This window comes from Artemia franciscana, chromosome 4, assembly GCF_032884065.1.
Source record: "Artemia franciscana chromosome 4, ASM3288406v1, whole genome shotgun sequence".
Classification (NCBI taxonomy): Eukaryota; Metazoa; Arthropoda; class Branchiopoda; order Anostraca; family Artemiidae; genus Artemia; species Artemia franciscana.
In genome coordinates this window covers 22,007,161-22,031,092 of record NC_088866.1, presented here as the reverse complement: position 1 = coordinate 22,031,092, position 23,932 = coordinate 22,007,161, and the positions used below count along the sequence as shown (strand labels likewise).

General features: G+C 32.8%; 1 protein-coding gene across 3 annotated transcripts in view; it reads right to left on the bottom strand.

Moving 5' to 3' along the window:
• The window catches only part of LOC136026154 (uncharacterized), a 119,859-nt gene extending 97,138 nt beyond the window's left edge, over positions 1-22,721 (bottom strand). For 2 of the 3 annotated variants that reach the window (XM_065702455.1, XM_065702457.1), the window contains exons 1-4: positions 22,608-22,721; positions 6,749-6,852; positions 4,230-4,263; positions 1,113-1,282 (exon numbers count right to left, since the gene is read on the bottom strand). In XM_065702455.1, the coding sequence (XP_065558527.1) occupies positions 1,113-1,282; positions 4,230-4,263; positions 6,749-6,835 (291 nt within the window). In that variant the 5' untranslated portion in view covers positions 6,836-6,852; positions 22,608-22,721. Of the gene's footprint in view, positions 1-1,112; positions 1,283-4,229; positions 4,264-6,748; positions 6,853-8,774; positions 8,794-22,607 lie in introns of those variants that run through there. The other variant, XM_065702456.1, reaches the window with a different exon arrangement.
• Between the last annotated feature and the right edge of the window lie 1,211 nt (positions 22,722-23,932).

Genomic DNA, 23,932 nt, shown 5'->3' with positions numbered 1-23,932 from the left:
AGTCGAGATGCAGGGTCAGACCAGGTTCCTTGTCAAGATCATGGTTTTGTTGTTACTGTTTTCTTCTTTTTCATCTTTTTTTGTCGCCTTTATTTTTGTATTGTTAATGATGCGATTTATTTAACTAGTTGAGCCTCTGTACACAGGTCATTTGACCTTCAAGGAAAGGCTGAGTTTATTTAATTGATTTGGGTTTTGTAAATTGATGAATATAAAGGAATCTATCCATATCTCTCACTTATCAGCGGTTGATTTAAGGAGCTCAATGGGAAATCTCCAAAAATTCTCCCCTCCTGCAAGACCCCGGCTGTATCCCATCCGACAGCATTAATTTACTTATTATATTTTATTCTCCCTCAAAAGAGGTAGATGAGACCGTTGAAGGTTAATAAAAATAATAATTCAACATCTCTAACTCAGAAATTACTTGAGAAATGTGTTGCAATGTCAGCTAGACGATAATGACAAAAAACTCCCATGACGTGTTGATCCACTAGTCCACTGAGGGATATATGATACTGTCATCTTTCGAAAGCTTCGGATCCAGAAAGACAGGGATCTGGGGATTACAATGACAAAGACAAGGTTGTAGATTAAAATTCAAACAACGATCGGCAAAAGTCTTCTTTAAAATTTTCAGAAAAGAATTAAAATTACACATATTTAAATCGCAACTAATTGTAGCTAACAAACGGTCACTAAAATCATGCAAACATATCTTTGGTTACACATAAAAATTTAATAGAAATGAAAAGAAAAAGTGAGACATGTAGACAATAATAAAACGAAAAATCAAATATAAGCTAGAAATTTTTTTCTCGGTTATTTAAGATGAATTACAAGTTCAGTGAAACGACAAAATGGGAAATAAACAAGGAGGATAGTAAAAGAGAGATAAAGGGAGAAGTAATACCTCAGATAATACCTCACTCTGCTGGTTTTCTTGTATTTCAAAGTTTTCAGTGGTGTCAGTTAGTAACTCAGATATTACCTCACTCTGTTGGTTCTGTTGTATTTCAACGTTTTCAGTAGTGTTATTCGTAACTTTTGGGAAATAAATAAAGAGGATAGAAAAAGAGAGATAAAAGGAGAAGCAATAACTCAGATATTACCTCACTCTGCTGGTTTTCTTGTATTTCAACGTTTTCAGTGGTGTTATTCGTAACTTTTGGCCCGCTATCTCCAATAATACGTCCGTTTTCAAGGAGGACTTGTCGCTGTACTCTAGTCTCTGTTTGCCGTGTTGTCTTTTCTTCTCGACGCTTTTTTACAACTATTTCCTCTAGAAATAAAAAGGGAGGATGCTACTGAAGATTTTGAACATACAACTCTGAAGACATAAATTGAAAAGACGAAAAACTTAGTTAACGGAATGCTAGATTTTAGTGGGGGATGCTTCTCTCATAAAAACTTACGAAAAACCTCGTATTACAATTCAACGCGTAGATTTTATAGTGTATATCTTAGTTTGAAAAAGGAAAGAAGTTATAAAGAACCTACCCTAGTCTCTCTCCCAAATAACAGCCTTGTCCAGGCTACAATCCCCCCCCCAAGCAAATAACACGACCAAAAACGAATTATCTGAGAATAAGATATTTACAGCAGCCAGCTTCATTCACGTCTCCAGCCTCCTTCATTCTAGCCTCACTTTACTCATTTCACTTCGATCGCCTCACTTCACTTCGTCTCCAGCCTCAATTCACATCCACACACTTCAAAACTTTATTATAACATAAACCATCACGCAACTTTAATTGCCCCCAAATTTTTTTCTAAGCAGAGTGAATACTGATTTTATATATCAGTGTTGGTATCAGATTAACCAAGGTAGTAAAATGAATTGAAATTTTGAGGATAGATAAAATTCAAGTACAATCTTGAAGTTTAATTTTATATTTTCTTTTGTGGTAGCCACAGTTCAAAAACATAAATTCTAGCAAGAGTGGTTTTTTGTTGAGGAATGAGAAATGAGGAACGAAAAGTGAGATGCTTCTTTTGTGACAATTAAGCTGCGTTTCAACCGCTATCTACATTTTCAGTCAGTTGCTCTACCACATTATCTGTACAAAGCACCATTTCGGAAAATGTCTACTAAAACAGATGATCTATAGTGCGTGAGATAGTTTTCTTTTGGAAATCAAAATACAAAATAGAAATTACAAGTAAAGATTGTAAAGATTAAAGTAAAGATTAAAGAAACTCGTTTTTTTATGATGGAAAGGCAGTGTGGTCTTCGTCACTGTTCATGTGTTATGTATTTTTTTTTTTTGTGTGTGTTTTTACTTGTGTATTATTGAGAACACACTCAATATGGGCAGATAGCGAAAAGGGACCATTCATCAGTTATCATCATGCTGGTTCCGATCATTGTCAGCTAAAGGACCAAGACAATATATCTCTATTTAAGGCCTATCTTTTCTGATTTTGGCTTTTTGAATGACAAATTTGTCCAAGTCTTGATTGGAAGGTTTTCTGTTTACCATTAAAATTTTGAGATAAACTTTCATACTGCTTATAAAAATCTAAAGACAAAGTGATAAGTTAATTGAATGTTATTTGAGCATTGCAACCAAAACTGATTTTGCGACCAACTATCTTCCTACTCCTCTATTTGTTCCTCCTATTGTTAGAGGAGCTATTTATTCCTCCTTTGTTCCTCTGAAAAGTCAGAACTTTGTTCAGTTTTCTTTCGGTTCCCAAAATAACATCTACATTTTCCCCCATGGACTTGTAACACTTATTTTGTCAGAAAATTCAGCCTAGCTTACCTTTTTATAGCTGTAGAAAAGCAAGTCTCTATTTACAATACGCGCCTTTCGAAGCTGAACCATCCTTGGTCTTCGATGCCATTATAGTAATTTATTAAAATATTTGACGCGTTCTAAGCACAAATAACAAGTAGAAACAACAGGGATTTTTTTTTTTACTCGTTGTTTGTTTTTATGATGGAAAGGCAGTGTTGTCTTCGTCGCTGTTGATGTGTTATGTATTTTTTTGTGTTTTTTTAGTTGTACTTTTTTCTTGTTTTGTTTATGCTCCGTCTTTCTTTTTTGTATGATTGGTTTTCAAATAAATTAGTCTTTTTGTTATCGTATACAAACGTCCTTCACAAGTTTAAAAAAAGTATTTCCAGCATATTTTGCAATAATCATTTTAACAACGTTATCTGCCATATCAAGGCCATACCATATTCATTACCATAGAGGTTATTGCTAGTTTCATAATAGTTTTGTATATTTTTAATAGAATGTCCATGTTTTTTGCGCATTTGTAGGCGCTACCGCAATAAATTGATGCTCAAGTCCCTAACCGAACCCATTTAACAGCTCTGTACTTGGCTGATAATCTTAGGAACTAGTAAGCTAGTTTCAGCAGAGGGTATGGTCGCGTGTTTGTCAGAACCTCCAGTAATGGTCATATGATACGAAAAATACCCATATTTACCTAGTAACACAGGACTTAGATAGAAAAAAGGAAGTATACCATTTAATTACCCATTCAATGCTCTTTGCAATAATACTTATTACTAATGTTGTAATTGCTCCCAGTTCCTTCCTTAGTGCCTAGGTATTGCACTATTTCTCATCATGAGTTGGTTCATAAATACCACATAACACCAGTTGTATGAAAAAAACAAAAACAAAACAAAACAACTATGACGGAAACAGAACCAACAACTTTTGCATTTAGCCTAACCTATATCCTCGGTAAAGAGGGTGGGGAAAGCTGGGATGCAATTGCAATGGCAGTGATTATTCCATTTAGAAATAGCACTGAATGAGGAACAGATTGTAGTTTTTTTTTCCTTTTTTTTGCTATCTGATTTCAAGGCTAGAAGATAAATTTAAAAAAGCAATGCTTACTTCATTATATACATAATAATTGTAGTTAACACATTTTGATTGCGGACTTTACCCCCCCCCCCACACACTGATTTGCAAATATATAGCCCAAATTATACATTTCCCATGTGTTATTCTGGTTTTTACCTTTGGAAATATATTTAAACTTTGGGGGGGGGGTGAAGTACAGTACAATTGCAGTCAAAATGTGTAAACTACAATTTTTAAGCATACACTGAAGCGAGAATTATTATCTTACCATGTTTCCTTCTCATCAGCCTCAATTCTAGACTTATACCGATAAGCCCCCCACCTTATTATTATCCATTAGAATAGTCAGTTCATCAGAAAATCCAAAAAGAGATAATTTACTAGAAAAAAACTTACCCTCTCTAGTAATAGCAATTGAGTCCCCATCATCCTGAAAAAAGAGAACGTATATAGCAACATTTTTCTTTTTCTTTCGAATAACTATAACCATTCTACTACCAATTAGCAACTGATAAAAGCTACACGCTTAAAATCTACTTCGAGGTCTTAAAACAAACGATGTGAAACGAATCGGAACAAATGACTTCAGTCATGCTCTTTATAGACTTCGAAATTTTACGCTTATGAAAAATCTTTTGGCATTTATTGTGCTGATAAATTATGATGTAACTGTTAGGCCACATCTTCAATTTTGAGAGCGGTATTTGTGTCAATTCCAATAAATTATAAGAAAATGAAATTTATTGGTAATTTTGACGTCTGGAAAACGGATTTTTTTTTTACTCTCACCCGAAACAGGAACGAATCACAAACTCCACAGTGAGGAATTCCTTTTTTTTTGTCAAGGGACATGAATTCTGGCTATCAAAGTTATATTCATGTCTTGTCGGAACCTAAGCCTGCGATATCCCAACTTCAAACTGGTAGTGACACCTTGTTATGCTCCGTGCATCTCTAGTTTTGCCAAGGCCTGGATGAACTGAATCCTCAATATCTCAATTTTTAATTTCCTTGCACAAAGAGACTCATAGCGATAATTAATCCCTAGAGATTTTGGACTGTTAGATAACTAGAAGTTTTGATATTCCCCTTACTTGCTGAAATACTATTGTTTCTTTATATTGGAATAACCAAAACAATGGGAGTATTTTGCTTTCTCTGAAAAGGGAGGGGATTTAGGGGGTCTGAGCCCCATCCCCCAAAAATGTCGACCCGGCTCGTGAAACGGAACAAATGCATATAAACCAATTTTATGCGTTTTTAAAGTTTTCTGAACCCCCTCCCCCTCAACAAAAATAATGGATATGACCTTGTATACCATGATAAATCTTATTATTAAAGTGAGATGAAAATACTGAATAAGTGAGTGAGTACTGAATAAAATACTGAATACTGAATAAAATACTGAAAAGTGAGATGTTCAATAAGACAGTGAGCTGAGAAGAAAATATATACAAATAATAACACAAGTCTGTATATTTTGGATTGACATCCGGAACTTTTTATAAACAGGAAAGAACAGGGAAGGAAGATAAAAATAAACGAAACTAGCTTAAACCAATTAACACATACATGAAAAGATGAGAAAAATAGCAACGATACAAAAAGTACTATAAAACACATTTGATAAACTAGTTTTGTTTTTAAACAAGCCCAAACTGATAATTCAATCTAAAAAAAAAGACATCGAGACTGTTACCTACACACTATTATTCATCTGCGAGTTGTCTACGCGCCGAACTCACAAGCGAAGGGTCGCTGGTTCGAATCTCGGTGGTGCCGACCGTTTGGTTTAGGACGAGGGTTAGTGGCGTTTCCCCGTAAGACAAGCCAAAAGTCCACCCAGCTTCAAAATGGGTACCTAGAGAAATCTAGGGAAAAGCACGGGAAAGCGTCGGATGGCTTGCCCCCAACCACGCATTGCACCCCGGCCGAGGGCTGAGAATCAGGAGATCGGCACCTGCGCTACGCGAACCCTAATCGGTTTGCATGCGAAAGTTTGCTTTTGCTTTTTTTTGAGTTGTCTACTGTCAAGAGCATCTAACAAAATGAAATAATATTTTATTCAAAAATCTAACGCAAAGCCTAGATCAAATTAAATCAGATGTAGTCCTATATTTTTTAATACTAAAATGCATTACAAATTAAATAATTTTTTTCTTTTGCTGATCGAGTCGCAGCACCTCGACTTATTTAGGTTTTATTTCATTTTGACCTTTATTTTATTGAATTCAAACTTGTTTAGTGTTGAGCGTACAAAATGTCTTCGCTATTAATCTTCTTCGATTTTAAGAGCATACAAGGTTGTGGCCTGTTTTTTAAAATTAACCCATCAGACATAAAACTTAATTTATATTAAATCTCATCTCTATTTACAATAATCCGCTTATATATAATTTTACGCTAAGGTTTATTAAAATATACATTTTGGATGTTTGAAAAGTTTTGGTTACACACCTTAAATTTTTATTAAAGTTAAATTATAAATTTATAAATTATAAAGTTATTATGAAATTTATAATTATAAGGTTTATATATAGGTTTATACGGTTTATTTCTGTGTTAATTATAAGTTTTATAAGGTTTATACAATTATAAGGTATGATTATAAAACTATAAGGTTTAGGAAACCTTTTTTTGATTTTTCAGACATTTCAATTTCAATTGAACCTCTTGGCGTCTTCATTATATAATGGGATCTTAATCTTCTTGTTATATAGAAGAAGTAGGAACTTCGCTTTGAAGGAAATCATATTAAATTTTATAATCATATTATAATAATAGTATCATAAATTATAATTATAAATTATAAAGTTAAATAAGTTTTAATAAAACTTAAAGTTTTATTTTTGTAAAAAGACACTATACTTGTGATCAAATACTGAAACACAATAATAAAAGAAAAAAAAACTCACCACATCGATTTTTGTAGCAGGAGAGCCGGAAGTCAATCTTTCACACGATACTAAGTTCTGATCGTCATGAGGTTCAGGTACACTCATTGTAAAGAATATTTTCTCTATAAGAAATATATTATATTTACTATATATTTATATATTACTATATATATATTATGTATTATATAATATTATATATTATATGATGTATAATAATATGTATTTATATATTACTATATATTTACTACTAGCTGTTGGGGTGGCGCTTCGCGCCACCCCAACACCTAGTTGGTGGGGGCGCTTCGCGCCCCCCCCAAGCCCCCCCGCGCGCGTAAGTCGTTACGCGCCATAATAGTTACGCGCCATTGTAGTTGTGTCCCTATGTCCCACCTGTGAATATAGATATATATATATATATGGTTTTAACTACGTAAAACTTGCGAATATACAACATTCTTTGCTGTCCCATTGTCTTTGCATATAAATAGATTGTCAGGTTATCCCCCTGTTTCCCCCGGTGTCCCCGTTGTAGTTGTGTCCCTGTGTCCCGGTCGTCATTTATATTCCCTGTGTCCCGGGTCCCGGTCATCATTTGTATCCCGGTGTCCCGGTCTGTATATACATTCGTTTTTTAGTTTTGTTTTTCTCCTTTATTTTTTTCCTTTTTTTTTTCTTTTTTAGCTTATTTAGATTTTTAGATTTTTTAGTTTTTTTTATTAGTTTTAGTTTTTATTTCTTTTTAGTTTTTTTGTCCCGGTCGTCATTTATATCCCCCTGTTTCCCCCGGTGTCCCCGTTGTAGTTGTGTCCCTGTGTCCCGGTCGTTATTTATTTTTTAGTTTTTTACCTTTTTTTAGTTTTTTTAGTTTTTTAGCTTTTTTATTTTTTTTATTAGTTTTTAGTTTTTTTGTAGTTTTTGCCTTTTTTTTAGTTTTTTTAGTTTTTTAGCTTTTTTATTAGTTTTTAGTTTTTTTTGTAGTTTTTGCCTTTTTTTAGTTTTTTAGTTTTTTAGCTTTTTTATTTTTTTTATTAGTTTTTAGTTTTTTTTGTAGTTTTTGCCTTTTTTTAGTTTTTTCAGTTTTGACGTCACCTGATCCAGTTTTTTCAGGTGACGTCACCTGATCCACGATCCACAGATCCACAAACAACTTATTTTTATATATATAGATAGTTTTTTTTTTTTTACTTATGTCCTGGTCGTCATTTATACTCCCTGTGTCCCGGTGCTTTGTTGATTGCTAATCGAACATTCCTTTTGTCCTGGTCGCTTTCTCTTTGAGTGTCGTCATTTATTAGTTTTTTCCTTTTTTTTTTAGTTTTTTATTGGTTTTTACCTTTATTTTAGCTTATTTTTCAGTTTTTTCCTTTTTTTTAGTTTTTTTTTTATTTTTTATTTTTTTAGTTTTTATATATATAGATAGTTTTTTTTTTTTTTACTTATGTCCTGGTCGTCATTTATACTCCCTGTGTCCCGGTGCTTTGTTGATTGCTAATCGAACATTCCTTTTGTCCTGGTCGCTTTCTCTTTGAGTGTCGTCATTTATTAGTTTTTTCCTTTTTTTTTAGTTTTTTATTGGTTTTTACCTTTATTTTAGCTTATTTTTCAGTTTTTTTCCTTTTTTTTAGTTTTTTTTTATTTTTTATTTTTTTTTAGTTTTTTACCTTTTTTAGTTTTTTTAGTTTTTTTAGTTTTTTAGCTTTTTTACTTTTTTTATTAGTTTTTAGTTTTTTTTTGTAGTTTTTTGCCTTTTTTTAGTTTTTTCAGTTTTTTTTTAGTTTTTATTGGTTTTTACCTTTATAGTTTTTTTAGTTTTTTAGCTTTTTTATTTTTTTTATTAGTTTTTAGTTTTTTTTTGTAGTTTTTTGCCTTTTTTTAGTTTTTTCAGTTTTGACGTCACCTAATCCAGTTTTTTCAGGTGACGTCACCTGACACATCCATCCACACATCCATCCACACATCCACAGACAGACAACTTATTTTTATATATATAGATATATTATATATTATATTACAATTACTTATAGTTTAAAGAAAAGAAACTTACTTTGAAGATACAGAATCTACATTTCTCTCACTGATATTGCACTAACCGGATAAGTCAAGTGTGGGCGACACTTCGTAAAACTTGTTTGCATAAAAGAAGCATAAAAAAAACACAAGATAATGGCAATGAAGCTGAAGTTTGTTTAAAAATGTAGATAATATGAACTACATATATGGACATTCCATAAACTATTTTGTGAACAAACATTCTAATTGGGTTAATCATAGTTTTGGCTTTTTAACAAAGATGCAAGTGTTAAAACTCGCCCCCACGTAACCCAAATTTTCTGTTTATATAGGAACATATCTATTTTATCCCAAAATATGCAAAAGTAACTTTCAGATTTTCAGTTAAAGAATTAAATCCTGAATTGTAATTAAAATTCTAGACAAAATTTGAATATTTAGTCAAAACTTCTGATGAACAGTATTTTTGTTGAATAAGTCCTTATTAACATTTTTACAGCATAATTTTGGGTTTACGGAAAGGGGTATACGGATGAAAAATCGTGGGTTTTGATTTCCTACGCCGCTAATAGCTATTATGACCAAGCCATTGGGCTCCCTGATGTTTAAATACATAGTATACACATGTTTATATACACTGGAACACTCTACATAAAAAAGAACAAAGCTCCAGCTAGCATTTCCCCCCGTCCACCCTCAAGAAATTCCCTGTTGAGGCTCAAGATGTCCAAGTTCGGCTTTTATACCTCTATGCCAGTAGGAAAAACAAAGAAAAATAAAATCTTTACAAAGAAAAAGATTGCTGCAAGCGTAGAGGCACTTTTATCATGAAATGTTTTGTGAACAAATATTCTATATGGGTTAATTATACATTAATTAACTTCTTTTTTAAGAAATGCAAGCGTTAAGACTCATCCCCGTGCGATCTGAATCTGTTGCCTCTCAAAACGTGCAAAAACCAACTTGTTACGTTTTATAAGAGTATTTCTAAAAATGAGGATAATAAAAAAGTAAAATGTAAAAAATTGAAAATTGAAAATTAAATAATTATTTTTTACGTAAGTTTTAGTGACTGTATGCACTCAAACAAGCTACCCGAAACTGCCAGAAGAAAGAAAAAAAGAAAAAGAATCCCTGAACATTTTCCCGCAAGATAACAGTCACACAATAATAAAAACTGACAACATACATTTTTATAATTTTTCCTTCTGTTATTTGAAACTATTCAGGGGAGCGAATTTCCCCAGCCCACGAAAAAACCCGAAGGAAGTTCAGAAACAAAATTCATTGCTGCTTTTGATTTTGATGCACCAACCATCCCGTGTAACAAATTCTTATATCAGAACGATGGAGTTGCCCACTTTCATATATCGTGTACACCACGTAGGTCAAACCATGCGTTCCAAAAGCGTACCCAAAGAGTACCCAACTCCCCAAAGAGAGCAGATCCGGACCGGTTATTTCAATTACGTATCTAGGACTTGTACTAAATCTTCCCACCAAGTTTCATCCCGATCTCTCCACTCTCAGTGTTTTCCAAGATTTCTGGTTTCCTCCTCCGACCCCCCCCCCTCCAATCAACTGGATCCGGTTAGGATTTACTGAGACACGAGGTCCTTCTAAATATCAAATTTTATTAAGATCCGATTACCCGTTCGTAAGTTAAAAATACCTAATTTTTTTCTAATTTTTCCAAACTATGTCCCCCCCACAACCCCCAAAGAGAACGGATCCAGTCCGGTCCCCCCCATATGTCACCAGATCTGATCAAGATTTAAAACAAGAGCTATGAGTTACGAGGTCCTTCTAAATATCAAATTGCATTAAGATCCGATCACCCAGTCATAAGTTAAAAATATCTAATTTTTCCGAATTAACCGCCTCCCCAACTACCCCAAAGAGGGCTGATCCGTTCCGCTTATGTCAATCATGTATCTAGGACTTGTGTTTAATCTTCCCACCAAGTTTCATCTCGATCTCTCCACTATAAGCGTTTTCCAAGATTTCCAGTTTCCCCCTCCAACTCCCCCCAATGTCACCAGATCCGGCCGGCATTTAAAATAAGAGCTCTGATGCACGAGATCCTTCTAGGTACCAGATTTCATTAAGGTCCAATCACCCGTTCGTAAGTTAAAAATACCTTGTTTTTCTCATTTTTCCGAATTAACCGTCCTTCCACTCCTCCCTAAATGGTCGAATCCGGGAAGCGACTATTTCTAATTTAGTCTAGTCCGGTCCCTGATGCTCCTGCCAACTTTCATCGTCCTAGCTTATCTAGAAGCTCCCGAACAAGCAAAACCGGGACCGACAGACACACAGACACACAGACAGACAGACAGACCGACGGACAGAAATTACGATCGCTATATGTCACTTGGTAAATACCAAGTGGCATAAAAATATATTTTAATTACCCTAAGTTTTGCCCCCTATCATGATTGCAGCGGTAGCTGCAACCTAGTAAAGACCGAGCAGCAGCCCATAGTAACCAAAAGCTAAAAAACGCACGTAGAAAAAAACTGTCTTGTGAAAAAAAAACCCCGTCTAATGGTAACTATTATTTTGGTTCGTCTTAAAAGTAAAAGTTTATTTCGAAAGAAATTTGTGGTAATTTCATAAAAGCCTGAAACCCCTCGAAAATGGCGTCAGATCAAAATGAAAAGTTTTCCATTGGAATCAGCATAGTCGAAAACCTTCTACAGGGAAATTACAGTCACCAACCTTCAACAACACGGAAAGTCCCCTTTTTGCATAGATAGCAGTGATTTGTCTCCCGATTTTTTTAATGGGCTAGCAGCTTACCAGAACATCATAGAGAGATACTTAATGGATCACTCGAAATCTATTTCTCCCATCTACCTACTGTTTATGAATTCCACCATCTGGAAGTACCATATGGCAAAAAATGGCACTTTCTGTACCATTTCTCAAAGGGTGGGGCTAGCCGGCTACCAAAACATTGAAGTCAGATGTTTAATATCTCACATAAAATTTATTTCTCATATCTGCGTTTTCCTTATAAATTCCACCACCTGCAAGCGCCAAACTACACTAAAAATGGTAATACTGGTGCCATGTCTGAAGTGGAAAAGCTGGGGCTAATGGGCTAGCGGAACTTCTTAGAGACATGTTTATGGCTCAATGGAAAGTTATTGCTATATCTACGTGCTTTTTACCAGTTCTACCATCCCCAAGTGCCATATAGCACTAAAAACGGTACTTTTGGTGCCAATTCTTAAATGGAAAAGCTTGGAAGCATTTAATGGTACAGTTGTAATTATTATGGTCCTAAACTCTTAACTGAAGATTTACAAAAATCCCTCCCGTACATTCCCCCTCTTGGCTCCCTTAGTAAGTCCCATTAGTCCGTTGGGAGAATTCACTATGAGCTCTTTAACACGGTCAGCCAACGTTGAGGCCCATAAAAGGATTTTTTTTAAATATCGAATGTTCTTAAGAGGAAGAAATTTATAGAATAACAAATAATTGAATTTCGAAATTCCAATTGCCCATTCCTTGACTTAGCCCCTTCCCTCCTCCTTTCCACAAAAGTTCAGCTTCACCAAGTATAGTTTAACGCTCTCACTCTTTATAATAGAAACTTTCATTAACTTAATGTTTATTAATTTTTCAGCTAATTCACTATTTTTGTTAAATTTTTATGAATTATGAAACGTTCTTTACACTAGTTTTGGAACAAATTACGCACTGGACCCCTTGTCACTTAGGGGTTGGAGAAGTGTAGGCATATGGTTCTGGAACCACTGAAAGTTGTATCTTCAAAGAAGGATTACTTATTGCTACATTTATTTACTCGTATTATTTCCTTTTTTACTATTTAGTAGACGGAATAAAACTATTTGTAGCGTATAAAGAGACATCATAGCACTAAGAAACTATTTTCTTTTTTTCTGTGATATTTTTCTAGTTGTCAGGTTACTTTCCAACCTTTTCTTGTTTATTACTATTTTACACTTGAATGCCTAAAGATTTTTTGTGTTTATCAGGGAAGAGGGGGGAGATGTTTAGTGAAATAAATTAGACATACAAGATTTTCCTTAAGTTTTGAAGAACTTAAAAATCTTCTTTTTGAAAAATGGTTATTCTTTCCTAATTGTCGAGGTTGCCCACCTTCAAAAATCGTGTACACCATTTTGTGTAACATAGATTTCTCGGCATTATTTGAAAATGATCAGAAATTTATGTGATTTTTTTTCAACTGAAAGTAAAGAGGGACATTAAAGCTTAGAATTAAGAGATATTATTCCGTATATGAGGTGGCTGCGCCCCCATCCCCTGAAAAAATAAAAAAAGATCATTGCAGTACTGCTTCTGCATTAAATTTTAAAATAAAAACAGGCAAAGATTAATTTTAAAACATCTTTTTGAGGTAAGTAAAGAACGAAGTTAAAACTTAAAAAGAACAAAAATTGTTGCTTCAGAGTCTATATAACATACATCAATAAAATAAGTAAAAATAAATCAAATAATCATGTTTCTCTATGTTGGTAGGATTATAGAAAATAGCGCTTTACTGAAAAAAAAAATAAATAAAATATAAAATCGTGAAGAAGGGAGAAAACGAGAACAATAAACAGCCAGTGAGAAGTTTTTTTTCACTTCGGAGAAATACCTTTTAGGGTTGAGTTTTTATTCAGTTACCCTTTCACCGTTACTTAGAAAGGGTCATCTTATTTTAGTTTTGTGTTTTGTTTCAAGGTTTGGTTTTTTAATATTTTTATCAGTTTTATTCTGCGCTGAGGACGGTCAAGCGTAGGTCTTGATCGAAATATTTGTATAGCTTTTTAATTTTCTCACTCACTGTTTATTGTACTCGTTTTCTCATTTTTTCGCTATTTTATGTTTTATCATGATTAGCCAGTGTAGTCTCAGAAATTATTTATGAAAACACAAAACAATATAGGATTCTTGGTACAGTAAAAGCAAACTGATTAAGGGCACTTTTTACAGTACAAAAATAAAGCATTTTAGCATTGTTGCTTAAACACTTCAGCACTACGGTTCAGTCCAATGATTGGCTCTCGTTTTGGTTATGAAAAGGACATTTCATGATTAGTTTGTACACAAGTTCGAAGTGAAACCATCTTGATAGTATTAGTACTATAGACTAGCTTTATAATTTCTATTATAACTTGAAATTTTCTGTTGTATAGAAAGAAATCACTGGACTCCCAAAGCTCATATTAGGGCATCTTCATTTCGAGTAATACTAAAGCGCATTTCTTACAATTTAAGATTGTTTATTACTTACTATTGGTATTATAGCTGGTGAGACCAAAATTTTACCTGATAAATCACTACAATATTTCTGTACACTGTTCAGAGATTTTGCGGTTAATAAGAAAATATTTATTTTTATGCTTATGTTTTTAAGATAATTTTAATTGTATACTGAAAGCTATTAATATCACAGCTGGAATAAGACTATGAAAAGCTTTATAGATTAGTTTGTTGTTGATAGGATACATACTCACATTTAACCAATAAATCAACATTCTTGTTTTTTATACTTGGTTTTTGTGTTTTCAGTAAAGTGCTAGTTTTCTATAATCCTAGAAACATAGGTATGGTTATTTGACTTATTTGTACTAGTTTTATTGATATATGTTAAATAGACTGTGAAGCAATAATTTTTTTCGTTTGAAGTTTCAACTTCAGTCTTTACTTCCCTCGAAAATTTTTTTTTTGTTTAATTAATAGTTATCAAGGGAAACAATCTACAAGCTCAAACAGAACCTAGGGACTACCAACTACAGGAAAATAGTTGAAAAAAAATACCCTATGTGCAATTATTTGCAGGTATCTTCTCTTTATTTTACTTTTTAAGGGGGGACATGGGCTAAGCATTTCGAGCTTAATAATATTCCTATAGACCGCAAAGAATGAAGAAATAAAAGAACGAAAGAAATGATGCAAACTTTTTTTGAAGTAATGTGTATTTCCAGGTATTTCAAGTCGGTCAATTGTTTGAAGTTATGTCCTTAAATGACGATTTTTTTCTATTTTTCTACTCCACTGTCCTACAAAAATTAGCCCCGTCTCTTCCTTGTATTATTTCTACGTTTTTACGATAGAAATGCAGTCAAGTCTTGGCTGATATTTGCCCAGTCTGATATATCAGGTCCGCAAGAGGCATTTTGGGACAGTTATGCCATCTTTAAAAATTGGTGCTGGTGATTGACCTTATTATCCGTAAAATTTTTTAACAACTTAGGGTTCAAAACCCTTTATTGTGTTTATTTTTTTAAAGATTCTAATATACTAAAGATTTGGATCGGAAATGTGTCTTGGTTCTCTTAATGCTGCACCGACCCCTGTGAATGCTATTTTCGACTGCATGCCTCTAAAAACAAGGCGCGTACCAGGAAGGTTTTGGGTTTGATCCCGAAAACAATGCGAAAATTACGTAAAAACAAACGCTTGTAAAGCACTTTGTTCATAAGGTCCCTGGCATTTCTATTTCCCCATTTTGAAATTTTCCAAAATCCCCCATAATGTTTTGACACCCCCCCCCCCCGCCCACCACCACAAACACACAGACACATCAAAATCCAAAGCCTTGCAGTTAAAAGTACATAACATAGCTTTTTACTTAAAAAAAAGAAAACAGCAAAGAAATAAACAGAAAAAAACTTAAATATCTGTAATAGTGTATATTAGATTTCCTAATACAAACAGCTTCCTTATAAGGATTATTGACTCGTTTCCATTAAAAAGATGCATTGACAGAGCCCTGGATAGGTTAATAATATGAGAGAAAAAGAAACAATAGCTTCCATAAGCGGACATAACAACGAGAGGAAAATGAACTTTACAAAATAATAGTATTGAAGGTCGAATTTTACTTTATTTTGTCTACCTTCGGGCAATAATACTTATATGGTATGAATAATTATGTGTGAGGACATCTGTTGATCTATCTCCGCTAATCATAAAATAACAACTGCACTTTAAATTTCAAAACAACGAAATTTTTAGCATCAATAAGATGAAAAGAGAGACGTGAAAAATTAAGGGAGGCAAGCCTACTTAAGGCAACGATTCTTCCAAATTTGGCAACACAGACAAAAATTGTAATGTTATACAATTTAAAGTGCATTATGTTTCTAACTTGCAGTTGGGGCAACATAGGCTCTCATTTCGATTTTTCGGAACAGCTGTCATTGTTGCAGACGATTTCGGCCAGAGATACAAAAAGAAAAAAAAACGAATTGAAAACAAATAGACTCAATTTAATGAATGATGTGTTATTAACAATTATAGTTTAAAATTTCATCTCATGTATTTTCCTAGGTTTAAATCCCCCCTACTTCTCATATGAAATGAAAAAACAAGTTATTTTTAGCTGAAAGTAAGGACAACATTCGAGCCTAAAACGAACAGAAATTATTATGAACATAAGGGGATTGCCCCTCCTCAATACTCCACTCTTTACGCTAAAGTTTCAATTTTTGTTTTAATTGGTTAAGAATGACTCATAAAACACAAGGGCTGTTTGATTTGAATAATAAGCTTTTTTTAAAGGTAAAAAAACTTTAGCATTAAGAGCGAAGCACTGAGGAGGGGGCAATCCCCTTCATATTTGAAATAATTTCTGAGCCGCATCGCTCCTTAAGTCCGTTACCACGAACTGTTTGATAGCAGTCTTTTGGGAGAAAGTCAAACATCCTGACCGATCTGTGTTATTCATAATTTTTATCTCCACACCATTTCGAGCTACTATCTTAGTAACTATAAAATTAATGAGTCTTGATATGAAAGTGTAATCTATTACTTAAATAGTATTTTTCCTTTCGCTTTCTATATCATTTCTAAAGTCGGATTTCTCCATCCTGTCACCGGTTGAGTCATACATATGACGCCTCTGCCCTGATGAAATTTGGCATAGATTTCTGCTACCAGTCAAGTTCTTATATCAATTTTGACTGAATAAAATATTTTTTTAGTAGCAAAATAAAAGTAGGATTTTCTTTCAAAAGTTGGTCTTTTTTCTTTCCATTTTTTCAAGACTAATTTCAAAAAGGTTTTTCCACAAAAAAGTTTTCAAAGAAAAGTAAAAAGTCACATTAAACCAAAGATGAGCAAAAACGGAGTCAAATAATTTTGAAGCTTAAAACTGCTATAAATCGCCATTAATAAACAAACAACAACCAAAACGAATAGAAATTACAAAAAATAACCAAGTCAAACTCAAAACAAGCGGAAGCGGCCACAAAGAGAAATAAGACTAACTCCCCCTGCGTCTTTTAAAGATCAAAACATAATTGGCACTTAATTGATAATAAAATATATACATTTTATCCGTAAATTTATAAAATACGAAATAATTTAGCCTTTCAGGAATGAGCAACAGTATATGTTTTATTTTTATTTTATTTTCCAATGAGGACTAGGCTACAATCTATATATATAAAAATAAGTTGTCTGTCTGTGGATGTGTGGATGGATGTGTGGATGGATGTGTCAGGTGACGTCACCTGAAAAAACTGGATTAGGTGACGTCAAAACTGAAAAAACTAAAAAAAGGCAAAAACTACAAAAAAAACTAAAAACTAATAAAAAAAATAAAAAAGCTAAAAAACTAAAAAAACTATAAAGGTAAAAACCAATAAAAAACTAAAAAAAAAACTGAAAAAACTAAAAAAAGGCAAAAACTACAAAAAAAAACTAAAAACTAATAAAAAAAGTAAAAAAGCTAAAAAACTAAAAAAACTAAAAAAACTAAAAAAAGGTAAAAAACTAAAAAAAATAAAAAATAAAAAAAAACTAAAAAAAAGGAAAAAACTGAAAAATAAGCTAAAATAAAGGTAAAAACCAATAAAAAACTAAAAAAAAAAAGGAAAAAACTAATAAATGACGACACTCAAAGAGAAAGCGACCAGGACAAAAAACTAAAAAAAAAGGCAAAAACTACAAAAAAACTAAAAACTAATAAAAAAAATAAAAAAGCTAAAAAACTAAAAAAACTAAAAAAAGGTAAAAAACTAAAAAAACTAAAAACTAAAAAAAAACTAAAAAAGGTAAAAACTAAAAGAACTAAAAAAGAAAAAAATAAATGACGACACTCAAAGAGAAAGCGACCAGGACAAAAGGAATGTTCGATTAGCAATCAACAAAGCACCGGGACACAGGGAGTATAAATGACGACCAGGACACAAGTAAAAAAAAAAATTAACAAAACTAAAAAGAAGGTAAAAACTACAAAAAAACTAAAAAGAAAAAAAAACTAAAAACTAATAAAAAAACTAAAAAATCTAAAAATCTAAATAAACTAAAAAAGAAAAAAAAAGGAAAAAAATCTAAAAATCTAAATAAGCTAAAAAAGAAAAAAAAGGAAAAAAATAAAGGAGAAAAACAAAACTAAAAAACGAATGTATATACAGACCGGGACACCGGGATACAAATGATGACCGGGACCCGGGACACAGGGAATATAAATGACGACCGGGACACAGGGACACAACTACAACGGGGACACCGGGGGAAACAGGGGGATAACCTGACAATCTATTTATATGCAAAGACAATGGGACAGCAAAGAATGTTGTATATTCGCAAGTTTTACGTAGTTAAAACCATATATATATATATATATCTATATTCACAGGTGGGACATAGGGACACAACTACAATGGCGCGTAACTATTATGGCGCGTAACGACTTACGCGCGCGGGGGGGCTTGGGGGGGCGCGAAGCGCCCCCACCAACTAGGTGTTGGGGTGGCGCGAAGCGCCACCCCAACAGCTAGTATAAATATAAAAAAAGACCAATGATAACGCTTACAATCCATAAACATCAATTTTTTTAATTTTTTTTATATCAGACTGTCATTAAACTGTCAATCCACATTTTTTTTTTTTTCAGTAATTTTGATTCTGATGGGGTTTTTTATATTACGAGAAATAAAATACACAGCTCGAAATAAAGATTGTTGTCAGTAAAGTATAGCCTAAACAATGTTCTGTCAAAAAGGCACTGGGAGTAAAATACGAAATAATTTAGCCTTTCAGGAATGAGCAACAGTATATGTTTTATTTTTATTTTAATTTCTTTATTTCCCTCAAAAAATGAGGACTAGGCTACAATATAAATATAAAAAAAGACAAATGATAACGCTTACAATCCAAAAACATCAATTTTTTTTTTTATATCAAACTGTCATTAAACTGTCAATCCATATTTATTTGTTGTTTTTTTTTTTTCAGTAATTTTGATTCTGATGGGGTTTTTTATGTTATGAGAAATAAAATACACAGCTCGAAATAAAGATTGTTGTCAGTAAAGTATAGCCTAAACAATGTTCTGTCAAAAAGGCACTGGGAGTAAAATACGAAATAATTCTTTTCCTCTTAGTTTGAGACGAAACCAAAACGGGTAGCTAAAGTAAAGGGCATTGAAAAATGGCTGAAGTAATCAAAAATGCAAATGAAGAAGAAACAACAATGTGGTTAGAAGATATACGACAGGAAGAATCAAAACATGACCCGACACATTAATCAAGAATCAAACCGTTAACAAATATGCTGCTGAAACATATACCACAGAGAGAATAAGGATGAGTGAATGTAAAAGATAAGTAAAACATGAGTGGCAGTGAGATTTACAAGTAATCACGGGAAAGCGATTATCAGAACGTGTCAAAAATGGAGTGAAGAACATAGAACTTAGCTATTAGAAGATAAGCGACAGCAAAAATCAGAACAAGTGAAAAATAAATATATGTATATATATATATATATATATATATATATATATATATATATATATATATATATATATATATATATATATATATATATATATATATATATATATATATATATATATATATATATATATATATATATATATATATATATATATATATATATATATATATATATATATATATATATATATATATATATATATATATATATATATTAAAAAAAACTTAACGCATTTAAAAATATGGTAGCAGAAAAATGCAGTTTTACATTAATTGGGGAGTTCGATTACCTGTTTCCACCATTTTTAAATACGCAGATTCACACAGAGCCCCCCGGTTATCAAAAATCTAACTAGGAGGGTATTTTGGTTTTGATAATCTGTTAAATCAATTTGAAGAAAAGAGGGACGTGTGGAAAATTCGGTGCATAAATACAATTTAGGCTATATATTTCACCTTTAGGGGGTAGGGGAAAAGTTATTTTGCGACGCAAATGAATGTTATATTTGGACTCAGGATGATATTCAGATTCTTAAGATTTCCTCTCGTTTCCAGTTGTGGTTATGCATATTACATTTTCTTAAATATTAGACATTGCCTTGTACTTTTAAGAAAAATTAGTCATTTCCTGTCAATGACCATATTCAGATTTCTCAATAAGCTCAGAAAGCAAAGAGCCAGGCCCACTGAAATTGATTCGTCGCAGTGTATTTAAGAATAGGCTTTACCAGGCACGTATGGAATAAATGATTATAAGAGTTCCTAGAGAGAAAAGAAAAATTAGAAAAAGAACAGCCTAAATATAAGAAAAAGTAATTTTGGTGCAAGACTGCCTCTCTAAACCAAAGACTGTATTAACAAGATTTTTACTGCATTACATTCATAAACTTATATTTATTGAGTTTTTAAAATCACTTTCAGAATAATACATCCCCTCCCTAAGGCCTGGACACAGCCTTAGGGCTATAATTTTTACCAAAATTTGGAATATATCCAGGGATTGAGAGAGGAATGCAGATTTAATGAGAGCAATAGTGAGAATCCAATAAAAATAATTTTCTTATGCAATAAGAATTTTGTTATTACATCGATTTGCTCAGAAAAGAGTCATGCATTAAAATTATCTAAGAAATTATAGTCTTATGGGACAAAATTAAAACTCTTGTAATTTTTAAGGTACGATGTTAAGGAATGAGCGCTTAGCTTTCACCCTGCATAGACCCTATGGCTATATTGTTGTATCCAATGACAATCAAGTAGTAGCATAGGCAATGTATGATTACTTATAAAAGGTAAACATAACATATTCAAGTCCATCGAAACAGAAAACTCCAAAGCTTAAATTTGATTTGGGAGTCCGGCGACCCCTCTCTCTCTTCAGTATTTTCAAGTACATAGATTCGCCTCACTGACGAGATTATTGACCTTTTACAAATGGAAAAATATCGTGCTAGGGAAACAAACCTGCACTGATAGATCTGCAGTTCAATTATGAGCCTAAAAAGATCTTCCCGACCTTATACCTCAAGTCCTCGCCTCATTCTAATATTTCACAATGAAATTTTCCGATGAAAATAGTTCCAAACTTTCAACAGAAGTTAAATTTGGCTGAGAATACAAATATTAGGAACTACCTTTGCCAAGAGCTAGAGTGTAATAGATACAGACTCTTAGTGGATAAACTTGATTGTTTTTTTAAGTTAAGATAGGTTTGTCTTTAGACCAGGGACTCCCAAAGTGATCGACGAGGTCTGAAAACCGATCCCTATGAGTTAACACAAGCTCCTATGTGGCACTTCAAGATGTGACATAAGTTGTGTTAAATGTATCAACTTGTTATAAGAATAACTGATATTTTAGTACGAACTATAATTGATATAGTAGAAATAAACTTAACAAGTCGTTCAACTCGAAGAAGTGCGTACAAGATGAAAAGTCGACAAGTCAATAAGACGGACAAATTTGTGCAAGGCAATGAGTCCTAGCGTACAATCCTTTTAGACAAGTTTTAATATTCGATATATTAAAGGTGAAAATATATGCCGAGCCCTGCTTTTTACTACGTATATTTCTGGAAAACATCTTTTTGCATTTCTATCATCATGCCTAGTCGAAAAAGAGTTCAGTGTACATTGTGCCTACAAACATTTAGACAAAACACAGAAATTGTTTGAAAATCAACGGATGCGGACATTGAAAACTGACTCACCAATATTGAGTCAGATTCGGCCAGATTGGTAGGAAGTCATAAGATTCATCCATTGGATTGTTTTTTTTTTTCCTTTACCGATTTTAATATATTTTTTAACAGTTATATATAAGCATATGTATACTTGCATTTATACATAATCTATAAACACCAAAAAAGGTACTTCAATAGAAATACTCCCAAAAACACCATCTTTCAATATCTAAGGGACAAATATCCTTGGCTCACGCTCCCCCCAAAAAAATCCCCTGAGCCTGATAATTAGGAGAGGTGTGGAGGGGGGTGTTGAAGACATATTCCTGGGCTTTAATTTGTGCTATTAATTTATTCCGAAAGTCTCACCAAGGGCAGATCGGGGGGGGGGGAGAAAGCTAAAATTGTAATATTTATGGGCAACAATTGTAATATTTACAGGAATGATGGTACGACAGGGAGCGACAAACTCTACACCCCCCCCTGAGAAAGAACCTAACTCTGGCTCTGAGTTTCACATACAATTTCCAAGATAACAAAGAAAAGCCTGAACTGGACCGATACGACCAAGGCGGTGTCTAAACTATCAGACAATATTTGCTGAAGTTGTAACCCTCGTAGGAAAATCTTCTGGTTCAAAGCCATGTAATTTCTAGGCTCTTGATTCAGTTTTTACGCTTTGTGTGGTAATCTCCTGGTTTTCAGTAGCTTATAAAGCAAACTCCTTTAAAACTGAAGATTAAAGGCATAAACCCACTGTGGTTTTCACAAATAGAATACTAAAAGTACATCAAAAATGCTTTTGAACTGCAAATAGGCCTATGAGCACTATAGGTCTCAAAACTTGTATAAATTCCATGGTTTCCGTCAAAATAATTGAACAATCGAAGCCATCAGTGAATAGAAATACTGATAATAATTATTTTTCAGAAACATATTTTTATTTAAAAATTACCCTTTTAGCTTCTGTTTTGTCAATTTTTGTGTGTACTCCGTCGTTAGTATAGTCACGAAGGTAGGGCCTTTGGCCTAAAACTAACTTATCATTCCAAGTTACATCCTAACTCGGGTAGTATATACCCGTCTGACGTAATTTAAGTCTACTACCTTATATGCCAAAAAACTCTTTAAAACAAGTTTCTCGTTATCTCCAAAACGATGATTCACTCGTAAATACCTAACCATAACAGACAACAATCTCACATGACAACTTAAAACGTATCACAATTAAAATTAGAACTTCATTACAAATGAAAGGAAATGAGGATAGACAGATGTTCCTTTTAGTCCCTAAAGGTTTTGACCTAAGAGAGCGAAGAATTTTATCCCTTTTAAATCTAGAGAAAAAGACATAAAACAAAAAAAAAAAAATGTAATAATCGCAGTCTAAAAAAAATGAAGTTTGTCTTACAGAAGTAAAAAGCGAATTTGAAAACTTGAAACGAACAAAAATTATTGTTTCTCAGATTACGAAAGATAAATCTACAAAACTAGCTCAGGTAACCAATATCTGTAGAATTCTACGGACTTGCACTTTACTGAAAACAACGCTAAAAAATTGAGTACGAGACTCAATAGTCTTTCAGTGATCATGATTCGAAAACTTTTAGCATACAATTATAATTTCTTAAAAAATACAAGCAAGCTCAGTTTTCAATGAAACCTTAGCATTAGAACTTTGTAAAAATTGAAAAATCAAGTCAGTTTATTTAATTTTTTAAATATATCTTGCGTAATCAGTAAAAGAATGATTTTCGGTTTGTTTAAGTTTCAACTTCATTTCTTAAGTTCACAGGAAAAGCTTGTTTTTTTCGAATTAATTTTTGTCCGTTTTAATATTTCAAAATTACACAATAAAACTAACAAAAAAATCTCTGAATAAGATCTGTAATAAAGCTAAAGAAGTCGAAATGAGTTTTTGGTAAAATAGGGTATTAAATAGAGGTTTTAGTTCATATCTCCCTTAACTTTCCACGAAATTATAATAATTTATTTTTAACCCGCTACTAAAAAAGAAGAAAGAAGGCGGAGTAACAAAAAGAAAAGAAACAAACCCTTCAAACAGTGGAAGATTACACCAAACGAGTAAGGGCACTGCAGGTAGAGCAAGGGCTATGACTTTTGTTCGGGAAGGTAGTTATTTTTTCCGGAGGTGTTTTACACAAAAAGAGATGACAAACAAAACAATTTTTTCATATACATTTCTGTTACATTTTTATGATTTGGACGAAAATTGGGGGGGGGGAAGGGTTCAAACCCGGTAACTCTTCCCCTGAATAC